At 46.1% G+C, this 11,188-nt stretch overlaps 1 protein-coding gene across 3 annotated transcripts; it reads right to left on the bottom strand.

The window, feature by feature from the left end:
- Positions 1–8,378: 8,378 nt before the first annotated feature.
- On the bottom strand, positions 8,379–10,483 carry IMP4 (IMP4, U3 small nucleolar ribonucleoprotein). 3 transcript variants are annotated; one of them, XM_021712666.1, is made up of 7 exons: positions 10,345–10,483; positions 9,538–9,593; positions 9,270–9,402; positions 9,024–9,178; positions 8,852–8,946; positions 8,696–8,769; positions 8,379–8,610 (listed from the first exon to the last, which is right to left on the bottom strand). In XM_021712666.1, the coding sequence occupies exons 1-7, from the start codon at positions 10,466–10,468 to the stop codon at positions 8,498–8,500; spliced, it is 750 nt and encodes a 249-aa protein (XP_021568341.1). In that variant the 5' UTR covers positions 10,469–10,483; the 3' UTR covers positions 8,379–8,497. The 3 variants fall into 3 exon arrangements, with proteins under 3 accessions (XP_021568341.1, XP_008056867.2, XP_021568340.1); XM_008058676.2 differs by having other exon boundaries at positions 9,484–9,593; positions 10,345–10,448; XM_021712665.1 differs by having other exon boundaries at positions 9,484–9,593; positions 10,351–10,429.
- Between the last annotated feature and the right edge of the window lie 705 nt (positions 10,484–11,188).

Raw genomic sequence — 11,188 nt, 5'->3', positions numbered from 1 at the left:
GTCATGAAATAGACATGTACCTTTGACCCCAGCTTACACGGGTTGTTTCATTTATTGTGGGGCCATTGGGTGCCACTGTGGGATCATTTCATCATCTATCAGTTTGCTCTCTGGGGGGGTCCCAAGAGGGGTCAGTAGTGATCGCTGAGGATAGCAGTGGTGGATTCACTGGAGGCTGGTCAGTCTTTTAGATATTTATGGGGCTATCCCTGGATGTTAATGAGTCACTGGGAGGTCAGTGGCTTACTCAGGACAAGGTTTCAGTGAAAGACAGTGAGTCATTGTGGGGCCACTGCATTTAGAGTGCTAGCAATATAGGGGTCTGAAGAGTTAGGGCAGCCGAGGGCTCCCCTTTGGTGTGCAATGGCACACTTTAGTGAAATCACTGAGGCTTTGTGGCTGGCTGGTCCTGGGTTGCTGAAGACTCAGTGAGCTTGGAGGACACATGAAAGCTAGCTGAGGATCACTGAGGCTGAGCCTCTGAGCACTCGTGGTTGCTAACAGCAGTCATTATGGGCAAGTGGGTTGCAGAGGCAATGAAGGGTCATGAAAGGTCTTTGTGGACTGTGGTAGTAGCGGATGTCATTGGAGGGGCAGGAAAAAATGCTTCATTCTGCCAAAAACCTACAGGCTGGGTGAGCTATCCCGCCGGCCCACCTGCAAGTTTGGCACTTGGCAAATAGGAATAAGGCACCCCTCTCCATAGCCAAGTGGGAGTCTACTTTCGGCACCAGCGTCTGAGAAAGCTCTTGTTCCCATCTCCTCTAACTCTCCTCAGAGGCTCCAGGTTTCAGTATTCTGAATCGAAGATCTCTCTCAGGGAAAAGGGGCAGCAGCTCCGAGGTGGGGGAACACAGGCCAGGGAGAAAGCCACCCAGCCTTTCTCAGTTCTCTTCTAACCCCCAGACTCTCAGCTCTTTGTGGAGGCTCGTTTCTGTCCCCAGGAGCTGCCCTGCAATTCTGCTTCAAGAAGGGGGAAACCTCTTCGCCATCTTTAAAAAAAAATGACATCCTTAAAATACTCATAACCAACTTTTCCCCCAGGGTGGCCCTACGTCTCCAGGGCAAAGCCTGGACATCTGCATTTCCCAGAGCTGGCCTCAGACACCAGCATGTACCCCTGGAGGAAATAAACTCAGGCAGACAAGTGCTTGACGTGACGCCAGCAACATGCAGCAGCCTCTGACCAACGAACCTAGCCAGGCTGCTGCATCCTCGGCTTGCAGTTTCTACACCTGGCTTTAGCAAACCTCACAGCACTTCCACTGCATGCAGAGCTTTATTAAGAAAGATTAGCTGGCCACATTCTTTCCGGCTGATGCTGACTGAGGTCCTGCACAGCCAAGGGCTCTTGGTGCACCAGGAATGCAGAGCCTCCACATCACAGCCGAGTGTGGTCCTCAGGACAGCCAGAGGGAGTCACAGATCTGTCTGCATCGTGCTGCCCCTTATTCCGAACACCAGAGAGAAGTGCACATCCATGTTTGGCACAGCATGAACATCTCTGGAAGGATTTCAGTAATGAGGTGGCACCCTCCCTGCTGCTGAGCAGGGTGTTCTGAAGTCTTAACCAGAGGAAAGTGGCAAGGAAAACGGAGGAGGGCTCCGTCAGAAATGGACAAGCATATGGCATAATCAGCTAGAAAGCTCTAGAAAATCTTATGAAAAACCATAAGGACTTATAAGAAAATTTAATAAGACAACTAGTTAAATACATGACATACAGACATACATAATTTTCCTGTATACAAGCAATAATACATTTGAAAGTATAATGCAAAAGCGATTTCATACAAGCATCAAGTTTGAACCCCTAGTGAATTAAGCAGTGGAGGTAAGCAGTGGTATTGCCTACTGGCATCAGACATTATTATGAGCCTCCTGATGAAAAAAACACTATAGCCCATCAAGTGTTCCTGCTAAAAAAAAAAAAATCTGAACCTGTATCTGACTGAGCCTCTGGATCTCAGGATTAATTCAGAAAGAAACACAATGGCATGTGAAAATGTTAAATGACATCACAGCGACAAGATCAGCAACATCCAGACTGTGCAACCGCTATTAAGACAAATTAGTTTCCTAATTGCAAAAATAAAAGAGACAGCCTTATAGGCTAAAAAGAGACTTAGAATTTATACACAAATACTCACAGCAGTAGTTTTCATAAAAGCCCACATGGGGGAAACAACCCAGATTTTACCAACTGATGGATGAATAGATATACTGTGGTATATATACACAACACATTACATATTTGGTATATATGTTATACACATGTGGTATATGCATACACCATGCCATACTACTTGGCAATAAAAAGAAATGAAGTACAGACTCAAGCTACCATATGAATAAACTTAGAAAAAATTATGCTAAATGAAAGAAACCAGTCAGAAAAGAAGACATATTATATGATTCCATTTACATGAAATGTCCAGAATTGGCATATCTATAGAGATCAGCAGTACAATAGTGGTTGCCAGGGGCTAGAGGTTGGATGAAGGGGATCAGAGAGTGGCAGCTAATGGGTATAAGCTCTCTTTCAGGGAGGACAAATGTGTTCTAAAATTAGACTGTGTTTACCAAAGTCGAAAGAAAAAGAAAGAAAGAAAAGAAAAGAAAAGAAAGAAAGAAATCAGAGGCAGGCTATGGCTCACACCTGTAATCCTAACACTTTGGTGAGAGGATCACTTGAGGCCAAGAATTCCAGACCTGACTGGGCAACAAAGCAAGACCTCATCTCTACAAAAAATAGAAAAATTAGCCAGGTGTGATGGCATGAGCCTGCCACCTCAGCTACAAGAGGCTGAGGCAGGAGGATCACTTGAGCCCAGAAATTTGAGGCTGCAGTGAGCCACGATCATGCCACTGCAGTCTGACCTGGGTGTCAGAGACCCTGTCTCAAAAACAAAAACAGATCATGGTGATGGTTGTAGCCTGTAAATATAAAACACAGACACACACACTGAGTGAACTGCAGGATATGTGACTATCTCAATAGTTATTTTAAAATATCAACCATTTGCAATAAATGGACCTAACTTGAATCCTCATCCACACATACTGTCACCAGGGAAACCCAAACACAGAATGAATATCTGATGGTATAAAGGAATGACTGTTGATAATTTTAGGTGCACTGTTATTTTTGTGGAGCTCTTATCACTTAAAGACACACATGGAAATATTCAAGAATGAAATGATATGGTGTCTGGGATCTACTTCAAAATAGAATGGTAGACAGGACAGGGGAAGTGGGTTGGCTACGAGGCAAATGAGATTGGCCAAAATGAGACCAGGGACTCACCAGATCATTCTCTCTTCTCTTATATGTTTGAAATTTTCCACAACTACAAGATTTAAAACATAGAGGTGAACAATTATTCCTATAAAGAAAGAGGACAGACAGGTCATAGAAAACATACACACACAGCCAATGAGTATTTGAAAAGATAGGCAACCTCTGTCTATAGGAATGCAAATTCACTTGGGGAAACATTCTGCATCTAGAACTTGGCAAAGGTTAAAGGTCCGATGTTGTCTGGTGGAGTGGCTCACACCCCCATGGTGGCCATGGAAACAGGCACAACCTCTACTATCATTTTAAAGACATAATTCCACTTGTAGGAATGTATTCCTCAGATACACCTGCCTAAGTATGCACAGAGGCCTGTTCGATGATGTTCTCAAAGCAATGTTTGTGTGAGTAAAAACAGGAAACCACCCGACCATGCAGCCACAAGGAAGAAGGAGATCCACATGTATTAGATAGCTTGACAACCTCAGAAATCCTCAAGCTGCCATGAAAGGCAAAGACACAGAGTGCAGAATGGCGTGCACAACATGATCCTTTGTGATTAAAATAAAGCTGCCAGTCACCAAATGTACGTAATACCACAAATACAAAGTATCTGGCCAGTTTTTTGTTTTTTGTTTTGGAAAGCAGGATTTATTGAGAGGACAGAAAGGCTCCTACAGTGGGAAGGGACCCAAGATTTTTTTTAAAAGTCAGTAGTGATGGAGATCTGGCCTCTGGAGAGCAGGGCTGGATTGTCTGGGGCAGAGAAAGGAAGAGGATAGTTTATTTTTACTGTGCATACATCTGTACATTTATGTGTTTTTTTAAACATGAGATGCTTTATTTTTACACTTTAAAGAAATACTAGTATTGGAAAAAAAGATCCAAGTGTCTCCCTTCGCACCGAAGAAAAATGGGCAGAGAACTCAGAAAGCAGCTCTCTGTGGTCAATAAATAAATAAAAGTCTACCCACAGCAATGTCATGATAAGGACCCCTCCTCCCTGGTGCCAGTCCACCAGCAAGGTGTTCGCCCTCCTGGAAATACGGCCAGCGCATACAAAGTGCAGGGCCTTCCTTGCCCCTTCTGCACAGGAAGTACATCACACACACTGCATTACACCATGTTTTAAGTTTAGTATCTATTTGAGGATCTTCTCAATGGCTGCATCTACAGAATGGGAGAGAAACTTGCAAATTATATATTTGATAAAGGGTTACTATCCATCTTAGTTTGTGCTGCTGTAAAAAAATGCCATAGACTGGGTAATGCACCTTCTAGTTGTGTCCTTACATGGCAGAAGACACGAGGAGCCCTGTGGGCACTAATCCCATGTAAGAGGACAGAGTCTCCATAACCTAATCACCTCCCAAAGAGCCGCCTCCTAATACCATCACCTTGGGTGTTAGGTTTCAACTTACGAATTTAGGGGGGACACAAACATTCAAACCATAGCAAGATCCAAAATATATAAGGAACTCAAATACCCTAACAGCAAAAAACAAACAAAAAACCCCAAATAACCCAATTTTCTCCAAAGGAAACATACGCCAATTGCCAACAGGTACATGAAAATATGCTCAACATCGCTAACCATCAGGAAAATGCAAATTTAGACTACAATGAGACACCATCTTACACTTGCTAGGATGGCTATTACTAAACAAAAGAAAAGACAAAGAATGTTGGGGAGGACATGGAGAAAAGAGAACCCTTGTGAACTGCTGGTGGGAATGGAAATTAGTACGGGCTTTATGGAAAACAGTATAGTAGTTCCTCAAAAAGTTAAAAATAGAACTACCATATGAAGCAGCAATCCCACTTCTGGGAATACATCGAAAAGAAATGAAGTCAATGTCTTGAGGAGACATGTGCACACCCATATTCACTGCAGCATTATTTTTGCGATAGCAAAGATATGGAAATAATCTAAGTGTCCACCAATGGATGAATGGATAAAGAAAATGTGATATAGACATTCTTAAGAAATTCTGTCATCTGTGACAACATGTATGAACCTGGAGGATGTTACGCTAAGTGAAATAAGCCAGACAGACACAGAAGAACGCATACTCCATGATGCCACTTACACGAGAATCTACAACAGTTAATTTCATAGAAACAGAGTAAAATAGTGACTGCCAGGGGCTGGGAGGGGGTGGCACAGGAAATGGAGATGCTGGTCAAAGAGTACAAAGTTTCATTTACACAAGCTAAATATTAATAAGTCCTATAAATCTATTGTACAACATAGTACCTATAGTTAACAATACCATTAACTGTACTTAAAAATTTGCTGAGGGTAGATTTCATGTGAAACACTCATCACAAAATGATTAATGAGTATAACAGGGTGACAGAAAATCTTGGAGGTGATGAATGCTACAGCAGTCTGTGGTGATGGTTTCACGGGTGTGTATTTATTTTCAAACTCATCAAGTTAAACGCACTAATATGTATGGCTTTTTGTATGCTATTAATAAAACTAAAAGGTAAGCCAGCAGTCATATAGTATCCAACTCTGTGGTACACTCTAAATTGATGTGCTGCAGCCCTGCTGGTGGACACCCGGGCTGCACACCTTCTGGAGCTGCACCTGCTGGAGGGTGCACACAGGCACATTCCTAAGAACCCACCTCCTGAGTCAGAGCAGGCAGGCAGAGTTACTTTTAGGGCTCTGAAAGGAAACAGATCCCAAACACACAAGCCAAAGAAAGAGTTAAGCTAGGCAACTGTTACAACACAAATACAACCATCTTCCTTAGACCCCAGAAAGATGACTGCAGTAGTGGGGGGCCATATGTTCCCCGGGACAGTCTCCCGCACACATCACACGAGAAAATCCCTTATGGGACCTGAAATCTTTCAGAGTATCTCCTGGCTGACAAAACCTTGAAGCATTCACTGCATCTCCTTCCACTCTTTCCAGGGCTCACTTTATCTTCCATGATATAGATTGTTCCTCTACTTCCCCCCTTTCCTATGTTAAACAGCTAAGTGCAGATTAAGTCTTCACAAGAATGTAAACCACTGGCCTTATGACCTAGCCCCACCTTTCCCCTTTAATATTGAACTCTTTCAAAATCCTCTTTGGAAAAAGATGGATCACAAATGAGATTTCTTTTTTCTGGGTACGTCCTTAACTTTGACAGATGTGATGTGGACTGCTTCTCACTTTTTGTTTAAGAGATAGTCTTGCTATCTGCCTCAGAATTCTTCTCAATATTCAGGTATTTTGGCAAGTGAGGAAGCCAAGCTTATGGGATATCTGTGTCCTATTTTTGCAATTTTGATATAAACCTGAAATTACTTCAACACAGTAGTCTCCCCTTATCTATTTTTATTTTCATGGTTTTACTTACCCAAGGCCAACAACAGTCCACAAATACTAAATGGAAAGATTCTAGAAATAAATACTTCTTAAGTTTTAAATTGTGCTCAGTGTGGCCTGGGATGAGAATCATCCCTTTGGCCAGTGTATCCACGCTGTCTATACTCCATACTGTTAGTTACTCAGCAGCCAACTGTTATCAGATTAAAGGCCACAAGAAGAAAAAGGGTGAGTACAAGATATTTTGTGACCGTATTTACATAACTTTTGTCACAGTATATTGGTCTACTTAATTACTATTACTCTTATTGTGCCTGATTTATAAACTAAACTTTACCATAGGTATGCATGTATAGGAAAAAAGTGTATACATAGCATTCAGTACCAGTTTCAGGCATCCACTGGGAGACTTGGATGTGTCCCTCAAGGGTAAGGGAGATCTCCGTTAAAAAGTTACTGAAGATCTTAAGGAAGAACTTAAATCTTGTTGGGTGACATTATAGCTTTCCCGAGGTTTACTTTGGATGTCCTTCATTCTTAGAGACATATGCTGAAGTATTTGTGGGTAAAATTTCAAGCAACTACCATTGGTAGTTGTCAGACTTAGGTGATACATATAGGGGTTTGTATTCTTTCTACTCTTAAGTGTGCTTTAAATTTTTCTTAATATGGAATCAAAAGACTAAAAAGACTTTTCTGGCTGAGCTCATGCCTGTAACCCTAGCACTTTGAGGAAACAAGGCAGGAGGATACCTTGTGGCCAGGAGTTCAACACCAGCCTAGGCAACATAGCAAGACTCCATCTTTACAAAAAATAAAATATTAGCTGGGCATGGTAGTGCTACACAAGAAGCTGATGCGGGACTACTCAAGTCCAGAAGCTCAAGGTTGCATGATCTATGACTGTGCCACTGTAAATGTTTTGAAATTCCCATAATTCACACAAAACCTAAGAGCACATTCCTCACTGGTGGAGTCACAAGGCCCTGTAGAAGGCACAGAAAGGAATAGGGCCCAAAGTGCAGCGGCCCCTGGAGGTCCCATTCCCAGCCCTCGGGGAACACTGTGCCCCATCCAGTCCCTTCTCCCACTAGGAGCTCCTGAGCACGGTCCACCTGAGGGCCTTGCACAGGTCATCTCAGCAGCCCTATTGTCCCGCCTGACCTGTTTCTTTGCAGGCCTCTAACTCCCTGGTGTGAGTCATCTTCCCCTGCCTGTGAACTCAAGTGTGTTTTGCAGAGTCTTAACATGCACTGTGTGCAACCAGGGCCCTTGGGTCCACCTAAGCAAAGTGGGCATTGAGGGACAAGTGTGGATGGGCCAGGGGAGACCCCAGCCTCCCCAGACAGCACTGGCCCTTCCGTGTGACCTCAGATACCGCCACAGGAGAACAGGAGGCACACTGGGTAGCCCCTGCGTCACTGTGTGTGTGGGAGGGGAGGTGCACTCAATTGCCCAGGGCAGGAAGGGACTCTGCCAAGCCCTGTCCCCTCTTTGGTATACCTGCGGCTCTCACGCGCTCAAAGGAAATGCAGTGTTATGCCATGACATGATACCTGGTCCTGCCACTCGCATCTGCCCTGACATGCTCACAGAGGCCAGGTTCCTCAGGGGACATCAACACCAAATCTCCAGAGGGCAAGCCCAGCGACTCCATGAACCCCACATCAGCACTGGGCCACCAGTTCCAGATCTGAGGGGACCCAGCAGGCTTTGTCCTGCACACTCAGCACACATAGAGGCAGACAGTTGACATGACACAGTTTATTCAGGCCCCTTACCCCCACAGACCCACACCCAAGCTCAGTAGGCCTGTTTCTAGCAGCCTGATTCAAGTTCCAAGTCCACGTTCTGAGTGGCTGGTAGGCTCACTCAGCGCTCAGGAAGACCCTCTTGCGTGCGGTGTTGGTGTAGGGGTGCCAGCGCCACTCCACATCTGCTGTGGCTTCCTGCTCCAGCGTGCCCAGACGGATCATGTACGCTATAGGCAAGACAGGCCATCAGCCCTTGCCCAGCCTACCTTCTTCCCTCCCTTCCCAGAGACATGGGTACAACCCCCAACTCACGCTTCAGCTCAAAGCGAGGCCCGACTTCTGTCAACTCTACGTGGCGGTGGTCCACCTTCTTATAGACATGGTGCCTGAGGGGAGCTGTGGGTCAGCACAGGCAGCATGGGGGATCTGAGGGCAGACACCCACCTGGGGAGTGGCCCACGAACCCACCGGAATGAAATGTAGTCGTCCTGGTTCGCAAAGGTGATAACCCGGTGGCTGTCATCTTTGGGCACAGGGAACAGGTATCGGAGGATGTCAGAGACCTGGGCACAGGGAGGAAGAACAGCAAGTGCCTGGCCCGGCCTGGCTCCCAGACCCCGCCCTGAGGCCCCAGACTTACCCGCTTGCCCAGGCGGGAAGAGAAACCGTGTGTGATGAGGTGGGGCTTGGCCTCCGACATGGTGCCCAGGTCCGGGATGTCATGCCGCATGACCACGTTGCACAGCGTGAAGTAAGCGGTGGGGCCGAAGGGCAGGTGGCTGACAATGAGCCCCACTAGCAGGCCAGGTGGCCGTCAGAGACTTCACTGCGCTTCCCTGCCTTCCTCCAGCTGAGTTCACCCACTACTCCCTTCCTCCAGCCTCACCTGGGGTGCCTCGATGCTCATGGACCACCAGCAGGTCAGTGACCCCATTGGCCTTGCAGGCTCTCACCAATGCCCCCACCTCGTGCCGGCCTCGGTTCATGCGCTGGGCACCTGGGAACACGAACTTCAGCTCCTGGGCAGGGATGGCAGTGTTCACTCAGGATGGGGCCACTTGTCCTGGCACCCCTCTCCCACATCCTCCCACACCTTGAACCTTGGCAAACATCTTGAGACGGGAGCTGGGGTCTCGGGAGGTAGTGATCATGACTTTGGGATCCTCGACTCCAGCCCATCGATATTCATCATCCACATGGCTGGTCACACCTGTCAGGAGCATGGGAGGTGAGGAGACACAGTCTTGAGAGTGAAAAGCTATAATGGGGGTGGTAAATGAAATGCTAACGGGAATGAAATCCCGTCAGGGGAGTAAATGAAATGGTAACCATAGAAGGGTAAGTGAAATACTAACACACTCATGGGGAGGGGGGAATGAAATGCTAATTGGGAGGGAGCCAGGCCTTCTCACCGCTGACAAAGCCCTCAGTGATGGGAAGCCCCACACCCACGACGGGCAGGAGGGTAGCCCTAGCCATACTGGTACCAGGCACAAGTAAGACTGACAAATGGAATCTTAAATCTATTTAACTGCAGTTCACTTAAGCTGTATTAAGTCACTTGGGCTAGTGGCTACCGTAGTAGGCAAGTCCAGATTAGGCCACAGCCAAGGGTGATGGACTCCTTTTCCTCACAACAAGTATCTATAATGTTTGGCACTCCTTTCTTGTTTGTCGAATAATGCAGGGAATTAAACCCGTGGATACAACCTAACCACCCCAAGCTGAAATGACATGAGCAGGGAGTACATGGGGACACTCTTATATGCCATATAAACGGGACTGAGTGTGCTCAGGGAGAGCTCTACGATGCATCTGTACAAACACAAGGGCATAGGGCCAGTGCCAGAAACAGGTGCTGCAGACTCTCCTCAGGTACAAAAGCATGTGGTAAAACTAAGGAAGGGTGTGGAGGCCCCCAGGTTAAGTGTTGGGGAGGGCTGAGCCACAGTTACAGTTACCTTCACCACCGGCATCATCAAACTCCAGGGAGCCCTGTAAGGCCAAGGCCTCCTGGCGTAATTCGGTGGGAATCAGGCGGTTTTCTGTAGGGGAGAGACAGAGGGGTGAGTGGAGCACAAGCATGTAGCCTCTTGTTTATACAATGACTCCTTTCTGTGAGAGGTAATACAGGATTTCTGGGAGGGACAGAGGAGACAAGCAACTTCATAACAACCTGTCAACAGTGGTTACTGGAAACTTCATTTTCTTTGGTCCTTGAGGGCATCCTAAAATGCTTTATCACAAACTCATACTGCCTTTATAGCTAGACAATCTTTAAAAATTTTTATAGCGACTAAGTCCTAGACTGGTCTTGAACTCCTGGGCTCAAGCAATCCGCTAGTCTCAGCTTCCCAATGTGTAGGATTACTGGCACAAGCCACTGTGCACAGCCTGGACAAAAGTTTTTATTTTGCTTTTTATTTACTTATTTTGAGTTGGAGATCTCACTTTGTCACCCAGACCAGGGTACAGTGGCACAATCATGGCCCACTGCAGCTTCAAACTCCTGGGCTCAAGCAATCCTCTCTCCTCAGCCTCCCAAGCAGTTGGGCTAGAGGCATGCACCACAGTGCCTGGCTAATTTTTCTACTTTTTTGTAGAGACGATCTCACTATGTTGCCCAGGCTGGTCTTTAACTCCTGGGCTCAAGCAATCCTCCTGCCTCGGCCTTCCAAAGTGGTGAGATTACAAGCATGATCCATCACGCCCAGCCAAGATAAAAGTCTAAAAATTAATTAAAATTTAAAAAGACTGCTCTTTATATATGAAGGTGGACAGAAGACCCTGAAGCCCTCAGACAAC

The sequence above is a fragment of the Carlito syrichta genome, unplaced genomic scaffold (assembly GCF_000164805.1).
Source record: "Carlito syrichta isolate Samal-C Ts95f unplaced genomic scaffold, Tarsius_syrichta-2.0.1 Scaffold303576, whole genome shotgun sequence".
NCBI classification, from domain to species: domain Eukaryota; kingdom Metazoa; phylum Chordata; class Mammalia; order Primates; family Tarsiidae; genus Carlito; species Carlito syrichta.
This window is presented reverse-complemented; position numbering and strand designations above follow the sequence as displayed.

Excerpts from the sequence above, each read along its gene's own strand:
- IMP4 (XM_021712666.1), bottom strand. The coding sequence starts at position 10,468 with ATGCTTGTGCTCCACTCACCCCTCTGTCTCTCCCCTACAGAAAACCGC. Across the intron at positions 9,403-9,537 it reads CTGGAGTCGAGGATCCCAAA|GAGCTGAAGTTCGTGTTCCC; the intron begins GTCATGATCACT and ends ATCCCTGCCCAG. Across the intron at positions 8,770-8,851 it reads GACGACTACATTTCATTCCG|GCACCATGTCTATAAGAAGG; the intron begins GTGGGTTCGTGG and ends AGCTCCCCTCAG.